Below are 25,938 nucleotides of genomic sequence, written 5' to 3'. Positions count from 1 at the left end.
CTGCAGTAAGCATATTTCCCTGCCCTACTACCACCATTCCAGCCTTAGAGGCAGGCACCTGTGTTTTTCCCAGGTCTGAAGGGACACTTCAGTCCAGCAATGGTTACTGGTTGAGTTCGCACAGGAAAGGCGTTGGGTGCTATAACCACTCACAACCTAATTCCCCTTCCCCAGACGATTTTCCCAGGAGTGAAAGACCAGCTCCAAATCATAGGCCAGCCCTGCCCCCAGATCTGTCTCTGGGCTGGGTGCTCTTTCCATAACACACACTCGCCACTGCATGGGGTACAGGCATCCTTCCGGTGTCTTGGAGACTGAAAAACCCTAAGATCCCTAGTGGTGATTCTCCAAAAACAGAACTTAAATACTATAACTTTGGGGGCAGATGAAAGGCTGTAAGGATGAAAATAGAGGGGGATGAGTGGGTGAAAGGTGGGGTAAATAGGTGAGTGACCTTATCTTCCTTCTTTCAAAATTCAACCCACTACATTAGGCGGCACCCGTTCCCCTTGAGAAGGCCCCGGGTGGGGGGCCGAAATGGGATCGGCCAGGCCTGGAGAGCGCAGAGATGGAGAAAGCTGAAGGGTCCGGCAGACACATCCTGTGCTTACCATGATCACCACTTTGGGGGTAGGGCCCTTAACCTCCCGCTGGACGATGCCAAACCGCTGGCTGTACATTTTCGAGTCCCCTTCGGGATGGGGGCGGCGTCCGCCGCGTTTCCCCCAACCGTGGCGACCTGCGGGACCCGCTTCCGCGACGCAGAAGTATCGTTGCCATGGTGCGCCTCGCGGGGTTAGGGGCAGGTAGAGGTGGGCGGGTACGACGGAAGTCCGTCTGGTCACCATGGGGGCCGCAGACGCCTGCACTCGCGACTTCCTCTTCCAGCCGAGAAGCTGAGCCTGCGCGGTCCTCAACCCGCCCCTCGGCCAAACCGCACCGACTTTGCTCCCTTCCTCTAGGGTTCATCAGAATGGCAGAAAAATCCTCTAGCCCAAGAAAAATCGAAGCTCTAATTACAATTCCAGTTGACTTTGCTATTTATATCCTGTAATGGTCTAAAGGTACGAGAAAGGTTAGCGAACATTTTTTGGGAAGCTTAAATTTTGCACTATCTCTAGGTTAATCTTGATAACGGTGATAATCACAGGAAAACCTTGTATTTGTGTAGTTCTTTACAATTTCCAAGATATTTTCACACACACAACCTTTGAACCTCACAGACTTTTTTTGAGCCAAGGTCTCGCTCTGTCACCCAGGCTGGAGTGCAGTGGCGTGATCAGGGCTCCCTGCAACCTCGTCCTCCTGGGCCTCGGCCTCCAGAGTAGCTGGGACTACAAAGCCTGCGCCACCACGCCCTGCTAATTTAAAAACAAATTTTGAAGAGATAGGGGGTCCCGCTATGTTGCTCAGGCTGGAACTCCTGCTCCTGGGTTCAAGCGATCCTACCCCCTGCCCCTCCCGTTGGCCTCCCAAAGTGGAATTACAGGCTGCGCTACCGCGCATGGCCACAAATATCTTATACGGTTGATAGAACAGGAAGCATTACTATCCTTATTTTCCAGCTAAGGCAAAGCTCAGGGAGCCTAAGTGCCTTGTCAAACCAAATAACCAGTAATAATAATAATAATAATAATAATAAAGGCTGTTAATAATAAAATCTTCCTGTTTGCCATCGGCAGAAACCAGGGCTTAGACTCAGGATATCCTAGGATGGGGACAGATCAGATGGACTAGTGGGGCAGTGGCACGACCTGGTGGGGCATAATTAAGAGTCTGAGGGTCACAGTGGAAGGATCAGGATGTGGATCAGAAGTCCAGTAACTGGTTTCTGAGAATCAGGATCCAGGCAGAACAGGAAACACAAATCAGGGAACCAGGACGGACCTGCAGCACAGGTAGTAACCACAGTTGCATTTCCAGTCAAGAGTAAGGTGGTGATACCTAAAAGCCAATTAAGAATGACACTCTGGTACTCCCAAAGTGGGGGTGAGCATAGAACACTTGAGCACATGCAACAAATCAGTACCTACGTCAAACTGACGTATAATAAGTACAACTAATGTGTATACCCTCCTTAAGGACACAATTTACTGCAAATTAGCATTCCTTAATCATATGCAAACCACCCACTTCGGCTTTTGTATATGGTACGTTTCTAAATATGAATTCCATTTCCTGAATTGCTGGTTCAGCTTTTCAGCCACGAAATGTCTTCTCTTTTAATCATCTTTTAATAATTCTGTCATTTTGTGTTCAATTGCAGTTCAGTAAAACACTCATTTGCATTTACTAAGAGTTTACGTGGCCTGGAACAGAAAAAGAAACAAATTAGGTGGTCGTCTCGGTTTCCTGGAGTGTCCAGAGGGGCGGTTCTTTGATCTTCGAGTTCAACGGGCCCCGGGACCGCCCATTGGTCTGGGCGGAACCTCCCCCACCACACCTCCGGGAAGGCGGCAACGAAAACGCGTTGGGCCCGGAGCAGGGCTTGGGAAAATCGGCGGCGATTCGGGGCCGCCCGCTGGGGATTCCCAAGGTTGTGCAGCCCAAAGGGCCTGGTCACAATTTCTGAGGCGATGGGGTAAACCGACCCTTGGCGACACCCGGCTGCACTCGAACGTCCTAGGTCGTCGAGCCCCGCCCTCACCCTGGGCGAGCTCCGAAATTTAACCCTGGGTCGGTTTTGCCTGTTTTACCACTATTTGAAGAGGGGCACTCAGCTTCCCTCTGGCCCTAGCCCAGGTACTGGGGTTTGCGCCGGACGGATGCCACGCCCCAGGGCGGCCAGGCCACTGGTGATGGGTGACGGGCGGTGCCTCCAGGGTCCCAGTGGTTCCCCGACCGGGAACTACGGGCTTTCTCGCCTCGGCGCCCCCTGGCGGGCCCACCAGCAGGTTGACGGTGTCCGGCCAGTGCTGAGCACCGAGAGCCTCAGCCTTCAGTGAACCCCCCCCCCCCCCCGGCCCCGGCGGCCTAGGGAAGTGAATCTCAGGGTCCTTGGAAAGAAGTGACCTTGATCTTCCCACCCACTATCCCAGTTTCTCAGAGGCAGTCAACACTGTTCCCACCAAACCACTCCCAAAAGAAACACTGAGCATGTAAGTGGGACAATAAAAATTTAAAAATAATTTTAAAATAGAACAGCTTAGAGATAGAAACTAAATTATTTCCAATTCCTACTGTGCCCCAAACAAGGTTCACAAAAGGGCTGTCCTCCCAATAATTTTCTGAATTCTATATATTCAGCATTAAATTCCATGATAAAGTTGGAAATCCATTCACCATTTGTAATACATATTGATGCATTTAATAAAATTGCATGGGCCGTATCTTTTGCATTTCTGTATCCTAGTATTAAGTATAGTGCCTACCACAGGCCTGGTTCTCAATACTTGAATGACACAAAAATAGCCAGGACCAGCAAGTTTTTTCTGGGTGGGCTTCATAGAATCTCTGCACTTGCTGGAATCACCATGAAATTCATGGTCTTCAGCTTTGCATTTTCAGCAACATGGTTATATTGAGTTATCCTCAGGTGAGTAGTGAGACCCTTGGGAGCGGATTCATGGTAGGGCGGCTTTGTAATGTGTCACCTTGGTGAGGCTGTTTCCCAGAACTCTCTTCCAGTAAGATGGGCCACAAGAGACATTTTGCTTGATAACTGGAGGGCAGAAGTGAAGCAGCAGCATATTGTTTTTACACTTGGAAGGCTGGTGCTGGGGCACCAGGCGCTGTTGCAGTTCACACATTGTCATGTATCTGCTGGATCACCTCGTTGGTGTGGGCAGCAGCCAGGCCTGCAGCTGCTCCACCTTCCCCAGGATCATCTCTTCAGCTTCTCTAATTCCTGGGCCAGATGCATATTTAACTCTGTGAGGAAGGGCACCAGCTTCTTCTGCAGGACACCCACATCATCGAAGCTGGAGGTGGTGAGAGACTGACATGGGTTCCAGGCCATCCTCGTGGGTTCCAGCTCGTGCTCGTGGGCTCCACTGTGTCCTCGGTCTCCCACACTTTACATCCATCTTCCCTTCCCGAGTGCCTGCCCTGCAGACTTCAAGCTCCAGCATTAGATGCAAAGATAACAGCCTTACAGAGACTGTTTAACCAGCTCCCACAATGGCATGCAGTCAGATCTCTATAATAAATCCCTTAAAGTACATATATACATAATCTTTATCTTAGTGGTTCTGCTCTTCTGATTGTACCCTAACATACATGGTAGGCAGAAGCTTAACTCATGAGTCTAAATGTCAATCAAATAAATTTCATATAGTTCATTGTCAAAATTACCAGAATACTGGGGTTGGGTGGTTGGTTCCTGGGGGAAACAAAGCAGTATCAGTCTATCCAGTCTTGACTAGGGCTGAACTAGTTAGGGTGGAATAAAGGAAGGGGTGGCGAAGGTGGCAGAGGCTGGACTGTATGATAGAACTGGGAAATGGCTCATCCATGTCTGAATTACTTAAAGCTGCAGGGCTGGGACTAGGGTAAGGCAAGGGAGGCACGTAGGATACAAAGTTTAAGGAGGCACTCACTCAGTCCTGGCCCTGTAAAGCTGGCTAACAAATTACAGGTCTAATCTTTTTGGCACTTTATGAATGAAGAATTGGAAAGAGTGAGGTAGGGCTGAGCCAAGACTGGCCCTTGGGCGGGACTCGAAGCAGGAATTCAGCCTCCTAGAAGACATTTGGGCTGAGGGCAGGAGCCAAGCACAAAGGTCATCAGAGGGCAGGAGATGCACGTTGTCAGGAAAGATGAGCCAGGCTGGCAGCTTTAGTTACAAAGACTGCTCTAGCTGAAGAGGGGGAGTCAGGGTAACAAGCAAAATGGACAGCAGCCAGTGGGGAGATATATCCTGTAGGGTTTGAGGAATCCTATGCAGCACCTGGGGTCTGCAGGAAACCCAGTTTCTATATGAACAGATGTTCTGACAAGGTGACCCCATCTACATCGAGTCTTGGCACTTTCTAAACCATGCTAGAGATAGGAATGTAAGGGATTTATTATAGTACTTATAGTAATCTGTGTTTTGAAGGTCACCAAAAACTCCTATTAGTGCATACAGGATTACAGGTTACAGTTTAGTGGCTTAAAGAACAAGGGCTTTAAAAGCTGGGTTTCATTCTAGGCTCTACTAACACCAGCTGTTCGACATTGGACAAATTAATGAGTCTGTTTTCCCATTCACAAAAATGGGCAAAATCAATGTCTTCCCAAAAAGATTATTCTAAGGATTAAATAAACTGGGTCCACAGAGGAACACACCAAATAGCAGTTCCTTTCCTTATTTATTCAATTACATTTTCAATTGCTGTCTCCCTGAGGAAGTATGTAGAGACACTGCCAGGTCTCATCCAGAAGCCACTTACAATTATTCATGAACATGGCTTGTTTAGGTTGTTTTGTGGTGGTTTTAATTATATTACCTTTCCCCATCCCAGCTCCCCCACCCTTAAAATCCAACTTCTTATACTCAGGCTCTTGGGGAGGAGAAGATGCACCAACTTTCTACTCTTTCTCTTCCTTTCCCGCTTACTTCTTCTAGAAGCTCAAAGTACTGTTAGGCCTGCTCCTCTGGTTTCGTGGTAGGTTTTTCCTCCTAGGGTTGATTCACACACAAGCCCTGGCAACCAATCTAGGGTCCAGCCCCTAGTAGATCAGTGTTGTCTCTCATAAAGCCAGTCTGCAAATATCACCTTGAATCCTACAGTCTGTAGAAGCCTCCAGTCTACTGCTTTCTAGCTCCAGGTTTTTTAAGGTCTTTGGACCTAGGGAAGAGGGAGCAGGTCTGTATGTTGAATGAGGTTTGCTATATGCGAAATGGAGCATTACAAAACCATTTCCTACTATTCTGTGTCCTCCATCCACTTCCCCTTAATTATACCTTTATCTTTTTTTATATCTTCTAAAAACTACCATTATAGACAGCTTGTCCATAGTCAGATAATAAGCTCCCTGAAGGTAGGTATCTTGTGTCTCCTGACACAGGATATAAGCTTTGCAGGGCTCATTGTCCTCAATGCTGTGCACCCAGCAGGAACTCAATCAGGACTTCTGTAATTGGCCAAGCATAGATGAAAGGGTTTCCAGCCTGGTGGGCTAGTTTGTAGGAGCAAAGGAATCCACGTGCTTGGCCAATAGTTTACATTGCCAGTGTCTGGGGCTCTATGCAGGGTCTGTCAACATTCTATAGGAGTCAGCGTTCCCCTGCCCTCCCAACCATTCTAGTCCTTACAGGCATCTACCCTTCGTCCTATGCCAGGACTATAGGGACAGTTCTGCATGGCATCTGAAGTTAATAACCTCAATAGGCTCAGGAAAGGCTCAAGAGATCCAGCCCAAGCCCCTCCACAGAGGCAGCTCCAGGAAGTACAGGGCAACCAGAGATCACGCAACTACGTGTGAACCCGGCTCACAAAGCCAGCTCGGAACCCAGATCTCCTGCCCATCCCACTGCCCAGGCAAGCCCAGCACCATTTCTCTGATATACATTGCTCAATGTCAGGCAACAGCCCACCCAGAGGTCTCCTGGAGACTCCAAAGGCCTTCAAGACTCCAAATGATTATTCTCTGAACAAGAATTTATATATTAAAGCTGACCCTTATAGATATTTCTTAGGAAAATAGGGACCAGACTCCCTATCTTTTTCTTTCAAATTTCATGATAGAGTGTCAAGTCTTCCCCCTACCCCCAAAGGAGAGTCCTAACCTGGAATGCTATTGGGCTGGATCTCCGGAGAAATCTCTATGGTCCTACACACATGCCCCTCATTAATTGTGATCAGCATAGTGGGTATGGGCCTTTACCTCCCACCACACCATGCCAAACTGCTGGCTATACTTTCAAAACTCAGGGCCCACATCTGGCCAACACCCCCTCCTTCCCCACCCCTCACTGTGTGGGGCACACCTTGGCAACCAGACCGCTGTATCTCGGAAGCGGGTTCCACCCAGGCTGAAAATCTCCGTGATCTAGAGAAGAATTAACACCATAGGTCAATGTGGTTGTTGGGGCTATGGCAGGGTCAGGGCAGGGTGGGGCATCCCCAGCACTGACCACGGGTGTGCCAGCCCCTCCTGCCTCTTCTTCTGGGGCCAATTTGGAGGCAGAGTCATCCTTGTTCTCCTCCTTGTCCTCCTCAGGGTCAGGTGGCTCTTGCTTCACAGATGGCAGGCCTGGGTCTACTGCCTGGGAGAAGTAGGAAACAGGCAGCCATTAGAAGGGCAGAGTTAGCCCGAGGAAAGTCTCTATCAGCCAACCCCTCACTGTGCTGACAAATCCTACCTTCCATCACATTTCAACACAGAAAGGCCATCTCTGCCTATAAACCTTTCCCATTCCCATTCCTCACTGACCTCCGTTTTTCTGTTAGCTGGACAGCAAAGCGGGCAAAGCTAATTGCCTGCAGGAGGTAGGGTGTCTGTTAGACAGGCGGGGTAATTCTGCAGAAAGGTTGCAATCAGCACATCTATTGCTCTGCTTAAGAGAACCATCATGGCTCATCATCACTCTGCTTACAGACCAGCCTGCTACGGCATCAACAGAACATCCATCACTGCCCCCACCTTGCTAGGGCAGCCAGGCACCAATACGGGAGAAGTCAGGACAGCTGTGCCTGGTGTCCACTCGTCCTGGGTATCCGCCTTCTCTTGCTTCACCTGGGGTAAGGCCACAACCCAACTCAGGCCAGAGCACTGGGCCTCCTGCGTGAGGGAGGATTGCAGCAGACTTGGTCTCAGCTCCCTGGCATGAGGCTGGGTGGGGCTGGGAAGGGAAGGACAGGGTGGGGCCCTCACCTGCAACAGGGCTTCTGTGGAAGCTGCAACAGGGCCTGGCACCTGCACAGGACTGCTTGCGCCCTCCCGTAAAAACACAAGGTCAGTGCCAGGCGGAGGCAGCACAAAGCCACCACCTGCTTCCTGCTTCGTTGGAGCCTGGGTATGGTCTGGTTGGGCTGTGCGTGTAGCCAAGGTGGGCTTCAAGGTAGGCCCAAGATGGTGACGTCGGGCAGAGCTGGGCCTCTTTCGACGATGGTAAGGTGGGGGCGATCCTGCCCCATCCTCAGACTCTGACCAGACACTGGGCAGCAGCCGCTTCTATGAGGAAAGATAGGGTGCTATGGCTACCTGGTGTCCTGACCAGTCACATCCACCCTGCCCGGCTCCACATGCCTGCTAATCTCCCATCGGTCCCAGCATGGAATCTGCTTACGTATGAGCCCTTCGTCATTGAGCCTGCTAGTCTCCTATTAGCAACACCAATGCCACCTAGACTCATTAAGCCAAGCACAATGTCTGTTAATCCTCAACCAAAGCTACTGCGCCACCCACCCACCTACCAAGCCTGCCCACCACTCCCAGGCACTGGGGCGCCTGGCCCAACCTATCCCGGCCACCTGACCCTTCCTGCCCCACCCACCATGGCAAACTGCAGGCATTGGCGCCAACGACACTTCTGGCGCTTCTGGTTGCTGCCCCCGAATTTGGGCTTGTCGCAGCAGAAGTCGCAGCGGCCACAGTCCATCCGCCGTAGGCAGGCTGCACAGGCCCCGCACTTGCGGTTCTGCCGGCGGTTCGTGTAGGGCTGCTGGGGTGGGGGGAATGGGTGGTGCTGTCAACTAGGACTAGGAGAGGCCATCCTCAACGCCTATTCCAGTGCTGGTCCTGGTGCTCCTCTAGCCCCATAAGAAGGAGCTACTTGCATACTAGTCTCAGCCTCCTGACTCCCAGCTAGTCACTCCTCAGCATTTGCTAGTTCAACATTGGCCACTATCGCTGTGCCAGCTGGCCCTCGATACCATTAGGACTGTGGCTGCTCCACTACAATATCCAGTGCTGTATTTCCTAGGCCACCAATGGCTACCAAGAAAATGTCTCTAACCCCCATTTCCAGCAACATTTTGATAACTCTCTATTAGCTCCCATCACTGTGCCTACTCTGTCTGCTCATCCTGTGTGAACCCCAGTCATTGTGCTAGCTGCTCCTCTGTCAATCCCATCACTGTGTCGATTAGTCCTGCATCAGCCACCAGAGTGTTGATACATGTGACATGAGGCACTGTCATTGCACCTGCTGACCCTGTATTAGTCCTCCATTATCTACTCATCCCATCCTAGGACCCATTATTGTGCCTTGCTGTTCCCCAATAGGCTCATTCCAGCATCTGCTTCTTTGAAGTTAACCAAGCGTCCTGAGAGTCTAGGCTTATCCAGGTAGGGTAGGGCCACTCACTAGCTCGTCCTCGTCTACACAGTAATAGATGAATTCGGCAGGTGGCGAGGGGGCCAGGGCTCTGGGGTGCTGTAGAGGCAAATGGGGTGGGGTCAGGGCAGGTACTGGGTAAGGTCAGGGTTGTGCCTTCCCTCCACCCACTGGGGCCTCACCGGCTCTGTGGGCTCTGGGGACTGTGATGGGGAAGGTGGAGGCAGTGGCTGGGCTCCGGGGCGCCTCCTGGCAGCCATCTTGGAGTCACAGCCTCCCTTGCGGCGGGCATGTTTACCCTGGGAAAGACCAGAAAGGGTGGTTTCAGCTTGGTGGCACCAGGCAGACACAGGAACTCCCCACTCCCTAAGTGCAGAAAGCATGCATGGGACAGGCAGACAGAGGGTGGCATGAGGCACTCACAGTTGGGGGAGCCACAGCCAGGGGAGTGCGTCGCTGACATCTCTGATGACGGCGACGCAGGCGGTGAGCAAGGTGCTGGCAGACAGGGGCAGGCAGGCGGGGCCAGAAAGGTGAGCGTGGGGTTAGGCAGAAAAGAAAGACATAAGGTAGGCAAGGCCAGGTTGAAAGGAAGCAGAGGCAGCGACAATTTTAACAGCAGAGTGAGCTCTGCTCCCTCCAGCCCGACTCACCCGTAGGCAACGTCGCTGGACACATTTCCACTGGCGCCTGAGACCAGGGCGGGGAGGGCGAAGGCAGATGGGACAACGGCCACAGTCCTCTTGGGTCTGACAGCCCCGGCATACTCCACACCCTCGGCTCTGTTGGAGGGGATGTGGGAGCAGAGGCATGAAGCATGGGGCCAAGCCCACGAGGGCCAGGGGCCGAGGTGAGCCTTGGGCTCTTTCCACTTGCCCGACTCACCCTTTCCACAATCCGGAGGCAGCGTCTCCGTTCACACTTGCAGAACAGCCCCGATGCCACATCATGGGGCAGCTGCAGGAGGCACGTGGAGCAGGCCCCACAGTCTTCTGTTACCTGGCAGGCTGCACACTCCCCACAGCCCACACGCTGCCAGGAATGGTAGGGACGAGATCACGGGCCTGCTCCAGAAGCACTGGTCCTCCCATGTCTACTGACCCTACATCAGCTCCCATCACCGGGACTTCTAGTCGCCCATAAGCCTCATCACTGAGGCCATTAGTATGTCTACTGGTCCCTTGCTAACTTCATCACTGTGTCTACTGACGCACTAATGGTAACGGGAATTAATTAACCCATTGATTCCCATTACTGTGTTTGCTGACCTATGGAGAGCACCCTATAAAATGACTTCATCCTGTGGACCTATCATCATCCCTTAGGACTCTACCAGCTCAATCACATCCTGCTCCCACTGCAGAGGTGTGAAGAGAAAGCAGGTTGTGCTTACCTTAAACATTCTCTGTTCTCGGTTGAAGGCAATTCTCTGTGCTGTGGGGAGGAAGAGGGAAGAAGAAAAGTGGAAAGAAAGCAACAGACATCTGACTGATTCACTCACTGCCTGTGCCCTGACTTCCACTATTCAACCTCTACCCATGCCTGCTATCTCCAGTATCCAACCTCCAACCATGCCAGTAGCCTCTGTCCTGACATCTACATTCAACCCCCAGCCTAGCATGACACTGAACCTGCTCCAGCTCCTATCTCCCGATGCCCCATCCTCTGGGGGTCACTCACCTCGACAGTCTTTGCACAATGTTTTGAGCCGCTGCCTTTGGGTGCCATCCCCTGAGAAGCTGATTCCACAGTTCTCACAGCATCTGGGATGGGAAAGGCAGGTGAGGGGCTCCAAGAGCACCCCCAATCACAACCCTCACCCATCTGGCTCACCTCAAACCAACACTCACCCAGGAGCAGGGAATGAAGCTGGGGCTGTGTCAGTGTCAGCCTTGGTCTCGTCCCTTGGGGCCTCCTTCCTGACCTCACCACTCTGGGGTCCAACCTGACGTTTCCGAGTCTTGGCTGGCTTTGAAGGCTTCTTTCGCTTCTTGCTGGCAACAGCCACAGGATGGGCCTGGAAAGTAAGGGAAGGAGGCATATGGGTCAGTGGGTGGGTGCTGAGTGGCACAGCCACCCCTACCTAGGCATCTCACATTGTGAAGTACCTTGGGGGCTGGATAGCACAAGATGCCTTGTTTGAAGTCGAAGAGGGTGAGATCACACGCAGGGCCCAGGTATCGAGTCAGCTCAACTTTGCTTCGGATCCTGTCTCCTGTGGGGCTAGGGATGGGCCATGATGGGTTAGCACCCAGGTGGAGCCAATGTCATTTCACCCACACAACCTTCCGACAGGGCTGGCAGGATACAGGAGGCAGCCTGGAATTGGCCTGTGAGCCCTGCCCAGCCCCACCTCAACTAACCTTGAAAACATAAAAAATTAATATAAATACCAACACAAATACAAACATCAGAAACAATACAAATGTAAACAGACAAATATATTTATAACATATAATACTAGTAATACTGGAACTATTTCACGTAAGTAAAAATAGACACAAATAGAAACACAAATATATTAAATAACATATAAATATGTTAGCACTGGCCAGGTGCGATGGCTCACACTTGTAATCCCAGCACCTTGGGAGGCCAAGGCGGGCGGATCACGAGGTCAGGCGATCAAGACCATCCTGGCTAACATGGTGAAACCCCATCTCTACTAAAAATACAAAAAAAAAATTAGCCACGCATGGCGGCGAGTGCCTGTAGTCCCAGCTACTCGGGAGGCTGAGGCAGGAGAATGGCTTGAACCCGGGAGGCGGAGTTTGCAGTGAGCCGAGATTGCACCACTGTACTCCAGCCTGGGCGACAGAGCGAGACTCTGTCTCAAAATATAAATAAATAAATAAATAAGTTAGCATTATGTACCCAGTATATAATCAAGCAAAGAAAACAACACAAATATGTTTTAAAAACACACAAACAAATACAACTACACACAAATTAAAGTATAAGTAATTGATTTTGGGACCCCTGGTTTCTTGCATTTCTGTACGCCCTGCAAGAGAGACACCGATTATTCTTTTTGATAAACTATCTTTCCAAGGATGTTTGTAAAGCAAACAACCTTGGAAGATAAGAGATAGGGTCTCCTTCCATAGTAAAAGGAAAGCATACTTAGTGTCCTAACGTTATTAAAAAAACTTGATTCTCTAAGCTCAGGGTTCTTTTCCTATAATAATACAACCCTCTTCATGTCATGCTGTAGGAATTGGGATTCAGGAAACTGGCACAAAAATAGTAATACAGTAATTCCCCCTCTCGTCAGGGTATACATCCCAAGTTCCCCAGTGGATGCCTGAAACCGTGGATAGTACCAAACCCTAATGTAATATGTACTGTGTTTTTTTCTACCTGATAACTGAGATGGTTACTAAGCGACTAACAGGCAGGTTGTGTATAGAACATGGATATGGATATGGATATGGATATGGACAAAGAGATGATTCACCTCCTGAGCAGGACTGAGCAGGATGGTGTGAGATTTCATCACGCCACTCAAAACGGCACACAATTCAAAACTAATGAATTGTTTATTTCTAAAATTTTCCATTTAATATTTTTGGATGGTGGTTGACTGTAGGTAACTAAAGCTGTGGAAAATGAAATTGCAGATAAGGGGGAGACTTATTCTGGATCCTGCAACTGTTATAATAAACTGTCTTTGACCTGTAACCCAGGAGTCTTACCTCTCCTACCAACATCTACAAAATTCTGACAAATTCACTATTATCTTGTCCTAAGAATGAAATCTCAGATCCTTCGTAGTTCCTGACAACTGCACTTTTAAGTTTTGAAAGTTTTATACGAGTACATAAATATGTGAATAAATTATAACTAAATACAAACAAAAAGTAATTTGTAATTTGATATTTACCTGGAAAACTGCAACTTAGATTTAAAAAATCAGAACGAATATAGAAACATAATAATTAATGTAGCCTAAACACATGTAAATGCTTATAAACATCTATGCTGATTCTCATTAGTTATGGTAGGTATGTTCTACAAAGTTGCCATGAACACTGAATACAAAACCATTGCTCCTAGAGGAAATACAGGGTTAGGTTCCTGAGAGCATCTGAACTTCTGTTTTGTGCGTGTTTCTGTTTAAATACACATTACTTAATATATATTTTTTACAAATGATTATTTGCATGGTCTTTGAATGACTCAAACCAGGGGCTTTGGAGGCCATATGTGTTCTGTAGGTTTGTTTGCTAATATTTTTGTTTAACAAGCCAATCCCATTGGCATTGAAAACCACTCTTCTACACAACCCCTTTCCTATAAAACACTTAAAAGGTATTTTTAAAATTCTTCGGAAGACTCCTGATCGGGAGAACCTGCATTGCATGCAAGTTTAACATTTTTCATGCCATGTTGCCTTTTGAAATGTGCAAGTCAGCCAGCACTAGCTGATACAACCTTAATATTTTCCTAACCCAGGGTAACGTGACTTTGGCTTTCCTCAACAATGCTGTCCACTATGCTTTATTGATCGTCATTTCATGAATCCACCAACGTAGCTGCTTTCTCATCTCTTCCATAGCTTCAAGACTATAAATGCTTTCTGTATTTTCTGAAGCAGCCTTGTGCACATATTGGCAAATTTCCTTCTTTTTCTGGTTGTACCATAATTCTGATGCATAACATTGAACTTACAGCCAACAGCATTGTAACTCAGATAACCAACAAGGTTTATCTGCCTTGTATTTTCTCCGTAAGGCACGACATGGCCTTCTCACACTCAGAACACTAAACAGCACCTCAGCACTACGCTTGAGGACTATTTTAAAAAGCAAAATCACCAACAAAACATACAAAAATTAGAAAAATGTGACACTAAACAGACCACGAAAAGGACACTTGTTTACAGTATTAAAGCTGAAATAAAAAGGGCTCCTTCAGTCTCAGCTAGAAACACATGCATTGAGTGACAGTTTTTCACTGCTCTGTGCATGTCCTTCAATAATCACAAATGCACTGTGAGTAGTGACTTTTAAGTTACAAATACTGTATTAAGTAGGTGAAATTGCAAACACAAAATCCGCTAATAACGATTAACTGTTTGTGCATAATTTAAACTCCATCCATAAATTTAACCGCACTATTTGATTTTACCCTAATGAGGCTCTACCCCACCCCCACTCTGCCCACAACCCACCCAGTACCTCTGGTAATAGGTGTCTGAGCGTCCACAGGTGGCCCCTGACTTGCGAAAGACTTCACGGCGCTTCCAGCCAGGGCCCAGGGCCGGGCAGTCCAGCCAGTCCTCAGCCATGGAGGCCACAGAAAGCAGCAGTAGCCTGAAAGGGGGTTGAGGGGATGAGGGAAACTGAGGCTCTAGGAAGGGACAAAATGTGCCCCAGGCCACACAAATCACTGGTATCCATTAGTGCTTGCCCAAGACCTAGGACCTGCCGCAGGCAACCAGCCCATATATGGAGAAGAAACCCCTCATATTCTCACCCCATTCTTTCCTATTCTGGGCCTAGGAGATCCTCATTCCTCAACCCAAGGATCCCTGTTTATTATTCTTAGTGTCCTAATCCCCTACTCCTCTCTATCCTCAGACTGACAGCCCATCATTTCTCCTCACTGCCAATCCAGAAACTTTTCATCTTCCCCCCTCATTCCTCCCTGTCACTGACCTAAGGGCCTCTATCCCTCTATTTTATCACCACAAGACCCCCATACTTCCCATCCTCAGCCCCAAAGGGCCCCATTTCTCTTGCCCTCACTACTTGGCTTCAGTAGTCTCTCATTCCCCCCTTCCCCGACCCAGGAGTTCCTAATTTCCTTCCTTCAGTGTTTTAACCATTCCATTCCGTCTCTGCCTGATGTCCTCTTATCTTGCTACCTCAGTGTTACAACCTCGACTTCCTCTGCGAGACACAACTGCTCCAACCCATGACCCGAACAGCCCCTCATCTTTTCCATTTCTCACACACTGGAAGCCTCCCATGCCTCCCCTTCCTCAGCCAAGAGCTCCCCCCTTATTTTTCTTCTCCTTCAATGCTCTGGCCCACAATTTCTCCCCAGTCTCAGCCCCCAAACCTTCCTGTTTCTCTCCTCTACATCCAAAAAGTTTCCCACTTCTCCCTCTCACTGTTCTCATTCTCCATTCCTCCCTTATCCTGAGAGACCCTAATTTCTCCCCTCAGCATTCCGAACCCTCCCCCATTCTCTGTTCTTGTCCTGGGATCATGCCATCCCTAACTGTCAGCGTTCTGATCCCCTACTGCTCCTCGTCCTCTATATGGGGCCTCCCATTCCTCCCTTTCAGCATTCCAACGCCTCCATTTCTCCTGTCATCAGCCTGAGGGCCCCTCATTTCTCCCGCTCGGAGTTCTGAACCCCCATTTCTCTCTCAACTTCAGATGCCCTGATGTCTCCCTTTAGCGTTCTGATCTCCACCATTCCTCTCCGTCCTCGTCCCAGGATCCCGACACTCCTACCTGTCAGAGTTCTGAGCTCCATTCCTTCCTGTCCTCACCCTAAATTCCCCCGTTTCTCCTCGTCAGTATTCCGACGCCGCCATTCCTCCCCCTCATCGGCCTGAGGGCCCTTGATTCCTCCCCGTCAGCGTTCTCAGCCACAATTCCTTCCTATCCTCCGCCTGAGCACTCTCCACGTCCAGCCCCAAGGCTGTCTCACCAGTTTGGCACCAGGCTGGTATCTTCCGCCACTCTAGGCCCGTGGACCCATGGCGAGGGTCCCTCCTGCGCCTCCCGCCTCGCCCTCCTCCCCTTCTTCCTCCTCCGCGGCCGCCTCCTCTGAAGCGGTAGCTGTCGCCTCCGCGGCTGTTCGTTGCTCCCGGAACCGGAAGTCCGCTGCCTTCCTCTCGGGCTCCACCTCTGGCTAAGCACCTGCGCGCTATTGCCTCGACGTCGCGTGCCCTTAATAGGGAGGCTCCCGCGCCTGCGGGCTGGCGCTCTGCAGCGGGGCGCGCGCCCCCCTGCCGAAAACCAGTTGCATCTGCGTGCTGACGTTCAACGACAGCTCGTGCCCCATCGAAGGAGGGACCTGCAGTCGGGGCTGTGCTCGCTGACCATCTAGCTTGCGCATGCGCTCTCCAGTCTCAAACTGAAGGGAAGTCGTCGGGGAGGGCTTGCGCCTGCGCCCTCCCTTCCCTCCCGCGGTCTCCGAGGCGGATACCCACAGCGGCGAGGAAGCTGCTTCGCGCCTGCGCACTCCCTGACCCAGCCGGCGCTCTCTTCTCCCATCTCTCGCTGGGGTCTATCCTGTGCTCGCCGGTCCCTCCGAACATCAACCCCAGGGCGGTCGTGTCCCGCTCCCTCCTCCCCGCCGAACAGGTGCTGGAGCGCGCGGGGCGGGGAAAGGGGCGGTGACGCACCGCAGGTAAACTGAGGCACGCGGGAGGGCGCGCCCCTGCAGGAGGCGAATCCCCAACGTGGGGCTTGTTGGGAAAAGGCGGGGCCTGGCGTCCACAGTGGAGGACAGCTCTGGGTGGGAGACAGGAGCACGCGTGGGCGGTGTCACCACACTGAATACGTGCTGCGTAGACCCTCTGCCTGTGGGAGGCTGGGAATGTGGGTCCCTGGGCCCTCCCGGGGTGCAGGCGCCCCCCATCTTATCCAGGAGTCTGGAACAGTTGCAACCGCAGCAATGTGGACACAGCTTCCTTGGTTTCTTCAAAATTTTATTAACAAAACCCAGGGAGAGGAGGCAAGGATGAGTGGACTCCACAGCCCCACCAGGCACTGAACATGTCGACGGGGACAGACCCTCTGATAAAGGCAGACGGGCGGTCAACCGGTGGATGGGCACAGGGAGAACCAGAGAAACAGATGAGTGGAGGAACGGACACATGGGCACCGGGCAGCTCCCCCATCTGGAATGCAGGGTGTGAGGGGTCCGGGCCAGAAGGCTCAGCGGTCGGCACTGGAGCGCAGGTCGGTAGTGAGGGGATCGTGCTGGATTGTCTGGTGCAGCATCAAGGCCAGCAATCCCGCGCGGTTTGTCATGGCTGTGCGCACATTGCGCTCCTGCTCAAACAGCTCGTCCAGCTTGTACCACTGCCAAGAGAGCGGCAGGAGTCCTAAGCAGGAACAACTGAAGCCCCGCCTGCCCTCGGCCACGTCCGGCATGGAAACCTACCACATGCACCATGAAACCACAGCGACACCTACCACACGCACGCGCTCCAAGTCCACTTCCGCACGCCGCAGCTTCTCCCAGCAGTAATGGCGATTGCACTGGCGTTTGGGCAGGCGGCAGAAGTCACCTGTGAGCTCAAAGACATCACGTACAAGGGGGCACCCGCATACCTCGTCAGCTGGCACCTGCAGGGAGGCCGGGTTGGAGGGATGAATAATGGTGATAAGGGAGAATAAGAATGGGGGCTCAAGGAGGGAGAAGGGAAGGAATGGAGGGTTCAGGGAACGGTGAGGAGGCATGGAAAAGGGAGGAATGGAGGGTGAAGCAGCAGGGAAGGTGAGAGGAAAAAGTGAAGGAAAGGTGAGGTGAGGGAGGCAGGGATGAATGTGGGACAGTGAGGCAGGGAGGAGGGGCAAAATGGGAGGAGCTGAGGGAAAACCTTACTTTGGGGTCCCGTGAGTGCTCCGGGCACAGCACCTGGAGCCGCTTACAGTATGTTTTGCTCTGAGGATTATACACATCACAGAAGAGTCGTGTGGCCCTGGGGGTTTGGAATAAAGAGAGGGTAGTAAAGGGAGGTCCACCTGTCCTTGCCCGTATCCTGCCCCAGTTCCACACACATCCCACTTCTGACCTCCGCCTTAACCCCCCACCTCTCACTTCGCGTGGCACCCTCACTTACCCTTCAATGCGTGTGGGGTACATGGACCCAAAGGATGTCTGGCTCTCATACTGGAGGGATGAGCACAAATGGAGGGAACTGTGGATGTGCGCTGCATGCCCTCCCAAGACACCACCCAGACAACAAATCTGTCCCCCACTGGCCCACCGATGTTCCCACATGGTCTGCCCCCTCAGTCTGACCCCCAACCTTGGCATAGCAGCGCTCCATGTGGCGCAAGGCAACACGTGGGTTGATGGGGTGCCCACAGGAAACACAGAAGATCTGCAGGTCTGTGTCATCACTGTCACCCTCGTTGCTCTGCATGGGGTGGAAGGAACAATAAGGCTAGGAAGGACAAAGTACCGGCCCTGCCCCGCTGCGCCCCTGCTTGCTCACCTCCTCATCCTCGCGCACAGCCTGCTGCTTGGCACGCAGAATGATGGCCTCAAGCTCATGGAATCGGCGTTCCATTTCCTGAAGGCGAGTGCGGGCACTCTGCTGCTCTCGGCGAATGCGTTCCAGCAGCTTCTTGCCGTGCTCTTCAGCAATGCAAGGGCTCTGCTGCCACTGCTGGATGCGCTGGGGGAGGATCTCATAGATGCGGCTGCAGGGAAGGTAGCAAGCAACAGAATGAGTGAGATGATCAGTGAGGGTGGGAAAATAGATGCATGACTAAATGGCAAAAGGAGAAATAAACAGGTGACTGGTGGAATGGTGGCTGGATGGACACGGGGCGGATAGGTGGATGGGTGAGTGGGTAGTGGCTGTTTGGTGACTGAATGGTGGACAGCTGATTGACTGGTAGACATACAGAAGGCCGTGGTCAGGCCCTACCATGTACTTCCTGACTCCCTTGAACCCCTCAGGAATGACTCACTTGGCTGCCAGCTTCATGCCACAGTCATCTGAGCAATACTTGGAGCTGGGCTGGGCGGGGCGCACACAGCCGGGCCCCAGGCACTGGGGCAGCGACGCAGGGTCCTTGGCATCAGCCCTCTCTGGGTGTTTCCATTTATCCTTGTGCTTCTGCTTCTGCCGATGCCGCTTGTATCGCTCCTCCTTCTGTTAAGCAAGACAGGTCAGGTCAGGGTGGAGTCAAAGTCAGCCCCAAACCCCAGACTCCTGCTCCATTCTAGCCCTTTCTGGCTCTTGCCCCATTCAGCCTCTGACCTCTGCCTCTCCCTCAACCCCACCCTCTGCCTTTCCACATCCATTTTACCCTCTCCATCACCTTCTTCTCAGACTTCTTCTCCCGACGCTTCACATGCTTCACTTTCACTGCCCTCTTCCGCAGCGCAGGGTCCAGGAATGGGGACTCTTCTGTGTCGCTCATCCAGGGCTGCAAGCAGGGCATGCACTGACCCACCTGCCCCGCTCATGACAACCCCACCACCTACTCATGTCCCATATCAGCCTTCCATACCCTCTGTCTCCTCATTACGGATACTCTCTGCTTCTGTAACCTCCACCCTTCCACCAGGGGATGCTCCTATCTGCTCACCAGGCCGTGGTCATCAAAGGCCCCTGCACAGAAGTCCTGATACAGGTCAGGATCCAGAGGTAGGTCCTCATCTGAGAGTGGCTCAGGCGTGGCTGTAGCCTCAGGAGGCTCCTTGACTGCTGATGATGCCACTGCTCCCTCATCTTCACGGATGCGCCCTAACTTCTGTGATGGCTGTGGCTGCTGTTGGGTGGGCAGTGGCCGGCGGGGCCTTGGCAGGGACTCTGAGGGCGTCACTGGTGAGAGCTGCGGGGCAGAATCTCAGGACTGGCCCTGACCGCCCTGCCCGCATGCCCCGCCCCACCCTGGGGAGCTGGACTCACCGAGGAAGGGAAGTACTTGTACGATTCCTGTGCCGGCAGGAGGAAGGCCCAGGTCAGCCCCAGGTGGATGGAGGGCGGCCTTGCCCTAGCCCCACCCACCTGGCCTGGCCTTACCTCCCCAGACACACCTCCCTACTACCCCTTACTACCAGGAATGCTCACCCCTGTCTTATCTGTACTGACGTGCATGACCAACTGGAAACACCTGACCCCACTCTGTCCACCCAGGGTTGGTGGGGGTTCTGCCAGCCCAGCATACCAGCTCATGCCCCATTCATTTGGACATGACAGGTCCCTTCCCACCTGTCTAGATACAGTCAGGCCCAATCCCACCTGGCTTAGCCATGCCTAGACTACACTAACCATGCATGGACCCACCAGCTCTCCCATACCTGACCCTACCCAGCTCTGTCCATGCTCACCCGGGCCCGCAGCTGGCACTGGCGCAGCCGGCACTTCTGCCGGATCTTGTTGGGGCCCCCAAACTTCTTCATGTCCCGACAGAAGTCACAGTGACCACAGTCCTCAGTGCGCCGACATGCCTCACACTCACCACACATGCGGGCTGACCGTTTGATCTGCTGCTGCTGCTGCTGGTGATGCTGGAGGAGGGGGCCCAGAACAGAAATTATGGACCCAGGCAGGGCTGAAACGGAACCACTTTACACATCTACTCACTTTATGCAGCCACTCACCTGGCTGGGTGTGGCCACCAAGGGCTGCGGCGAGGATTTGTGGGGCGAAGCAGAGCCCCGAGCAAGCATGGCCCCAACCCCTGTCCCTGACCCTGCCCGGCGCTGCAGGTCTGGATCGGGGACAGGCCTCTTGCGCCCTCCACCCTCATCCCGGGGCTCACTGCCGTCCCGCTCATTGCCATCCCGCTCCCGTGACTTCTTGTGCCGATAGCGAATCTCTAGTTTGGGGTCTTTCTCTGTGGGGCAGAGAGTAGGGCCAAAGTGAGTGAGCACTGGAGGGCCTGAACGGTCCCAAAACCTCTTTCTTCCTCTTCTCTCCCTTACTATCCCACCCACCTACTCTGCACCCCTGTCCAGGGCAGAGCTGCCTCTTCCCGTGGAATCTTCTATTACCACTCACAATGGAGACCCCATTCCAGCTCACCACAGACGTGTATCACTACTCCCCATGACCCCCCATTATGGCTCCTCCTCCTCCCTTGAAGCCCCACCTGCCTTCCCTGTCCATCCATGGCCCTCACCTCTGCACTCCCGGCAGTACCACTCCCGGATGGCCTTGGCCATCTTCTCAGTGATCCGGATGCAGTCCCCATGGAACCACTCATTGCAGTTGTCACACCCGCTGCGGAGGATGGGGCAGGCGGTGGAGATGTGAGGGGCGCGGCCCATCGGCCTCACCCCACCCTGCTAGTGTCTGCCCCGCCCACCTCTCCCGGGCTCACATCATGAAGCAGTTGATGTCCGGTTTGCGACAGATGCAGTAGATGGGCGCATTCTCTCCATTCTCCGACTTGCTGTCCTCCCCAGCATCTGGAGGTTCTGGGTCTGAACCATCTCCCTCCTGCGGGATACCCCCATTACGGATCCTTAAACAGCCCCCACCGTGGCGGCTTATCCCATTACAGCTCCACCATGGTCAGCAGGGATCCCCACTCTGCCTGCAAATTTCACATCGGGGCCCCCCAAAAACCTCTCCATCACAGTCCCCACTGACCTCCATCCCTTCCCCTGACATCCTATTACTTTGCTCCATACTTCCCATCACGCACCCACCGACACCCGCTCCCTGCGTCCACACTCGCTAATGGGCCATCGCGATCCTTCATCGTGGCGCCTCACAGACCCCGCGTAATTCACTGCGGACTTCCCATCGCGGTTCTCTACGCACCCCTCCCTGTTTACCTCATAGACCCACCTGGCACCCGCACCCACCCCCAGTCGGGCTGTCCACGGATCCCCGGACACGAACTCCTCGTCACGGCTCACTACAGACCACCCAGTGTGACTCCTCACAATCCCCGATCACGGTTTCCCACGGAACTGCCACCCGGAGTCCCCACTAAACTTCTATTAAGGACTCCCCCACCGTGGCTCACCATAGAACTCCCAGATGGTTCATCATTCTGCCCACAGACTCCCGCCGTTCAGTCCACAGACTCCGGTTACGGCTCACCACAGACCCCTGAGTCGGCCGACAGACCCCACTGTTGCCAACCCCACCAACCTCCACCGCCGAACCCCTCCCTGAACCCGGTACTCACCATATCTCCGCTCCCGGCGCACTCCCTCGCGACCCCCGCCAGCAACCCGCGAACCTGCACAGACCACTCGGCGGCGTCCCAGGCGGTTGCAAAGGCGCCCACAACTACTTCCGCTTCTGGTCACGCCTCCCAGGCAGCGTACTCCTATTGCGCAGGCCCCGTGCGTCGTCTCCGCCGCAAACCAGTAGGTCGCTCGCCTAGAGCCCCCGAAGAACCCTCAGGCGCCGCCATCTTGATTATTGTATCCGTATGGTGGCCGAATCCACACGTTCGCCGGGAACATGGCAGCGCTCAATTGTGGCTTTCCCGAGGGCGTCGCCACCTTGTCAGTAGAGTCCGTACGGCGGCTGCTAGTACGGCCTGGACGTACAGGCAACATGGCTGCACCTACTGCGTGACTTCCTCATAGATGCCGTCATCTTGGAATCTGATTCCGTACGAGGGTCGAATTCGTACGTTCCTTGGCGACACATGGCGGCGACCTATTTGCGGATTCCTCAAGGGCGCCGCCATCTTGGTGGTTGATACCGTATATTGGCCGCTTGTCAGGCAGAGAGGTTCACAGGTAAAGCGGCCGCTCCCGAAACGCTACCTGGATCAAGTTGTATTCATTCCTCCATTCTGTCTCTTTCCCCTTCCACATGTATTGATGGGGTGTCGGCAGGCTGTGTGCCTTGCGGGGCGGAGGAAACCAGTTCCTCTGTCGTCTCCGACTTCACCTGCCACCACTCTTTCCGGCTCTCACTCCTCCCACTTGTCATTCTTCTGCCAGGCCTGGCACGGTTCGGCTTCTATTTATTTTATTTTTATTTAAAAACAATTGTTAAACTAATATCAAATCTTATTTTAGTTCTATAAGCTGCACAATAAGCCTAAGCACAGTTTACATTGATTTATTGTTTAGCATTTAGAACATTTTCAAATATTATTCTAAATAAAGTTGCAACGAACATTCTTAAACATAGATCTGTATGCTCATACCTGATTATCTCTTGTGAAATGTGATATACAAAACGGTGTCACTCTGGTTAACAGCTGTAAAATGGAGCCTGGAAGGCATTCTTTCTAATTTTTATTTATTTATTTACTTATTTTTTGAGACGGAGTTTCGCTTTTGTTGCCCAGGCTGGAGTGCAATGGCGCGATCTCGGCTCACTACAACCTCCGCCTCCCGGATTCAACCTATTATCCTGCCTCAGCCTTCCGAGTAGCTGGGATTACAGGCTTGCGCTACCACGCCCGGCTAATTTTTTGTATTTTTAGTAAAGACGGGCTTTCACCGTGTTGGCCAGGATGGTCTGGATCTCCCGACTTAAGGTGATTCGCCAGCCTTGGCCCTCCAAAGTGCTGGGATTACAGGCGTGAACCACCGCGCCCGCTCCGCCTGGAAGCCATTCTAAGGACTCCTCGCAAACTTGCAAAAAGGAAAACAAACAAACCAAAACTAAAACACAATAGGAACTTGCCTGGAACCCTTGAATTGGTCAAAACTGCAATGACCACACCGTCCTGGAAACCAGCTATATTTCACCAGCGCTTCATCTCCTGAACAACAACCAATGAACTATGGACTGGTGCTGGCCAGCCGCCTCCACCAATAATAATTTCTTTAAAATAACTTGTGTAATCCTTAGCTTCCTTTCTATTTTTCTTAAAAAGTCCTACTCCCCTTCCTCTTTTTTGGAGTACAATTTGACTTCGAGCTGAATCTGTGTCTCCTGAATTGCAGTTCCTAATGCCCCAATAAACTCATGCGTTGCAGCTTGGTCTCTTGCCTCTTCTTAGTTGATACTCCTTAAAGATAGAATTACTTTGTAATTAGCTCTAAATATTGTTCGACATGTTCAAATTTATAGGTGGTCATTGGTTTGGACAGAGCTCCTGCTCTAGGTCCCACCAAAATGGAGTCACTCGTGCTAAAGTTCCATGCCACCAAGCCAAAACTAAATTGTTTATCTGACCTTCCAAGAAATCAGGAGAAAGACAGAATAATAGCTAAATCCCCAAACAAGCCACTTTTAGCTTGAAAGCCACCTCTGCTTTAATCTTTATAAAAAAGTAACCTGAAGCAACCTGATGTTAACCAATCAGCTTAAAAAAAAATGTTTTTTTTCCTTCCTCCCACCTTACAAAATTCACTACTCTGCTATTTCCCAGGAGAAGCTCTCATTCTATTTTGTATAATGGGATCTGCCCCAATTCATGAATTGCAAGTAAAAGCCATTACATCTATAACTAAATTTGTTGCAATTTTGTCTTTTGATGGTTGATACATATATTTCTACCAGCAGTGTACGAAGTTTCCTTTATCAGAGCCTTATTAGGTTATTAGATTAGTGCGAACTTTTGTTGTTGTTGTTGTTGTTGTTGTTGTTGAGAGGGGGTCTCGCTCTGTCACCTAGGCTGGCGTGGAGTGGGCAATCTCGGCTCACTGCAACCTCTGCCTCCTGGGTTCAAGCAGTACTCCGGCCTCAGCCTCCTGAGTAGCTAGGATTATAGGCATGTGCCACCACACCCAGCTAATTTTTGTATTTTTAGTAGAGATGAAGTTTTGGCCAGTCTGGTCTCGAACTCCTTACTTCCAGAGATCCACTCCCCTTGGCCTCCCAAAGGGCTGAGATTACAGGCGTGAGCCCCTACGCCCGGCCACTGCAAACTTGTAAATTCATCACCCCTGTCAGTAAAAAACTGTCAGCATTCACAGCCATTTTATAAATCCTACACATTACCACACTAATATAGTGCAAAAATCAGAAACCACATAAAATACATATTTAAAGGAATGAGATAAAAATAAATATGAATGTCTCTCCTATTTTCTCAAATACCCAGCACCATCTGAGATGCTGCCCTTGAGGAGCTCCCAATTTACACTATTGGTGCTCACTTTGGTCTGTGTGCAGTCTGGTAGGGACATGATGAAGCAAACAAAGATTAGTATTTTGTCAAATAGTACATTTTTCGTACGTCTAGCTTGATAACGATGGTAATAGTCATAATTTTAAAAACCTTCTATTTGCTTAGTGGTTTATAGTTCACAAGATACTTTCTTCTCACATGACAGCTTATCTGATCCTAATTGCCTTATACGGTGAATGGAGCAGGAGCCTTATTGTCCCCACTCTGCAGTGAAAGCAATTGAGACTCAGGGAGCCTAAGTCCCTTGCCAGGTCACACAGCCAGTAATAAAGGATCTGATAATTAATAGTAAAATATTCCTACTGTGAGTGTTGGGCTGTGGGCTGAAATCAGGGCATAGACTCAGGGAACCCCCAGGACGAGAAAAGTTAGATAAAAAGGTTCATGAGGCAAGCACAGAATAGAGCAGATTCTGAAAGCTAAGGGTCACAGTGGACCTGAGTCAGGAAATGGATCAGAAGTCCAGAGGATCAGACACCAGGAATCAGGATTAGGATCTTAGGCAGGAGAACAAACAACACAGAATGAGAAACCAAGTACAAGATCTCAGCACAGGTGGGGATCACAGGAAAGGGAAAGGAGAGCCCAACTCTACCAAAGATTCCTGGGAGGGGGACGGAAGTCTTCCAGACACTTCTTGCAAACAGCAAGGATGAGATAAATATCTGAAATTCAATGACAAAACCATGCTTAGCACTTCAATTCTAATTCGCCACCAAGCGCAGACAAAATCAGTACTGGAATCATTCACTGAGGAATACACAGTTTTGCTTTCTGAAGTTTTAGTTACCCATGGTCAACCACAGTCTGAAAATATTAAATAAAAAATTCCAGAGGGCTGGGCACAGTGGTTCATGCCTATAATCCCAGCACTTTGGAAGGCCAAGGAGGGAGGATCCCTTGAGCCCAGGAGTTCGAAACCAACCTGGGCAACATAGCAAGACCTCGTCTCTACAAATA

At 51.4% G+C, this 25,938-nt stretch overlaps 3 protein-coding genes across 55 annotated transcripts in view; all 3 read right to left on the bottom strand.

Moving 5' to 3' along the window:
• The window catches only part of CFAP53 (cilia and flagella associated protein 53), a 40,844-nt gene extending 39,915 nt beyond the window's left edge, over positions 1-929 (bottom strand). For all 3 annotated transcript variants that reach the window (XM_050767757.1, XM_050767756.1, XM_050767755.1), the window contains exon 1: positions 612-929. In XM_050767757.1, the coding sequence (XP_050623714.1) occupies positions 612-848 (237 nt within the window). In that variant the 5' untranslated portion in view covers positions 849-929. The remainder of the gene's footprint in view (positions 1-611) is intronic.
• A 2,170-nt stretch (positions 930-3,099) lies between these two features.
• Positions 3,100-16,187, bottom strand: MBD1 (methyl-CpG binding domain protein 1). 50 transcript variants are annotated; one of them, XM_050767700.1, is made up of 18 exons: positions 15,872-16,089; positions 14,386-14,520; positions 11,314-11,428; positions 11,056-11,222; positions 10,886-10,968; positions 10,599-10,639; positions 10,091-10,237; positions 9,859-9,987; positions 9,629-9,703; positions 9,388-9,504; positions 9,236-9,304; positions 8,423-8,590; positions 7,801-8,100; positions 7,570-7,707; positions 7,061-7,192; positions 6,914-6,975; positions 5,700-5,771; positions 3,953-4,047 (listed from the first exon to the last, which is right to left on the bottom strand). In XM_050767700.1, exons 2-17 carry the CDS (start codon positions 14,493-14,495, stop codon positions 5,732-5,734), a joined length of 1,893 nt encoding a protein of 630 aa, XP_050623657.1. In that variant the 5' UTR covers positions 14,496-14,520; positions 15,872-16,089; the 3' UTR covers positions 3,953-4,047; positions 5,700-5,731. The 50 variants fall into 50 exon arrangements, with proteins under 50 accessions (XP_050623656.1, XP_050623647.1, XP_050623649.1 ...); XM_050767699.1 differs by having other exon boundaries at positions 3,100-5,771; XM_050767690.1 differs by lacking the exon at positions 5,700-5,771 and having other exon boundaries at positions 3,100-4,054.
• A 673-nt stretch (positions 16,188-16,860) lies between these two features.
• The window catches only part of CXXC1 (CXXC finger protein 1), a 459,484-nt gene continuing 450,406 nt past the window's right edge, over positions 16,861-25,938 (bottom strand). Inside the window, exons 1-16 of one of the 2 annotated variants that reach the window (XM_050767746.1) lie at positions 22,060-22,177; positions 21,895-21,980; positions 21,241-21,359; positions 21,040-21,140; positions 20,519-20,754; positions 20,246-20,425; positions 19,824-19,850; positions 19,501-19,746; positions 19,219-19,338; positions 18,877-19,061; positions 18,396-18,603; positions 18,207-18,317; positions 18,018-18,067; positions 17,780-17,876; positions 17,368-17,520; positions 16,861-17,253 (exon numbers count right to left, since the gene is read on the bottom strand). In XM_050767746.1, coding sequence (XP_050623703.1) covers positions 17,107-17,253; positions 17,368-17,520; positions 17,780-17,876; positions 18,018-18,067; positions 18,207-18,317; positions 18,396-18,603; positions 18,877-19,061; positions 19,219-19,338; positions 19,501-19,746; positions 19,824-19,850; positions 20,246-20,425; positions 20,519-20,754; positions 21,040-21,140; positions 21,241-21,359; positions 21,895-21,897 — 1,983 coding nt within the window. In that variant the 5' untranslated portion in view covers positions 21,898-21,980; positions 22,060-22,177 and the 3' untranslated portion in view covers positions 16,861-17,106. Of the gene's footprint in view, positions 17,254-17,367; positions 17,521-17,779; positions 17,877-18,017; positions 18,068-18,206; positions 18,318-18,395; positions 18,604-18,876; positions 19,062-19,218; positions 19,339-19,500; positions 19,747-19,823; positions 19,851-20,245; positions 20,426-20,518; positions 20,755-21,039; positions 21,141-21,240; positions 21,360-21,894; positions 21,981-22,059; positions 22,178-25,938 lie in introns of those variants that run through there. The other variant, XM_050767745.1, reaches the window with a different exon arrangement.

This window comes from Macaca thibetana, chromosome 18 (assembly GCF_024542745.1).
Source record: "Macaca thibetana thibetana isolate TM-01 chromosome 18, ASM2454274v1, whole genome shotgun sequence".
NCBI lineage: Eukaryota > Metazoa > Chordata > Mammalia > Primates > Cercopithecidae > Macaca > Macaca thibetana.
The sequence above is the reverse complement of the archived record's forward strand: the minus strand, read 5'-3'. Positions and strand labels throughout refer to the sequence as shown.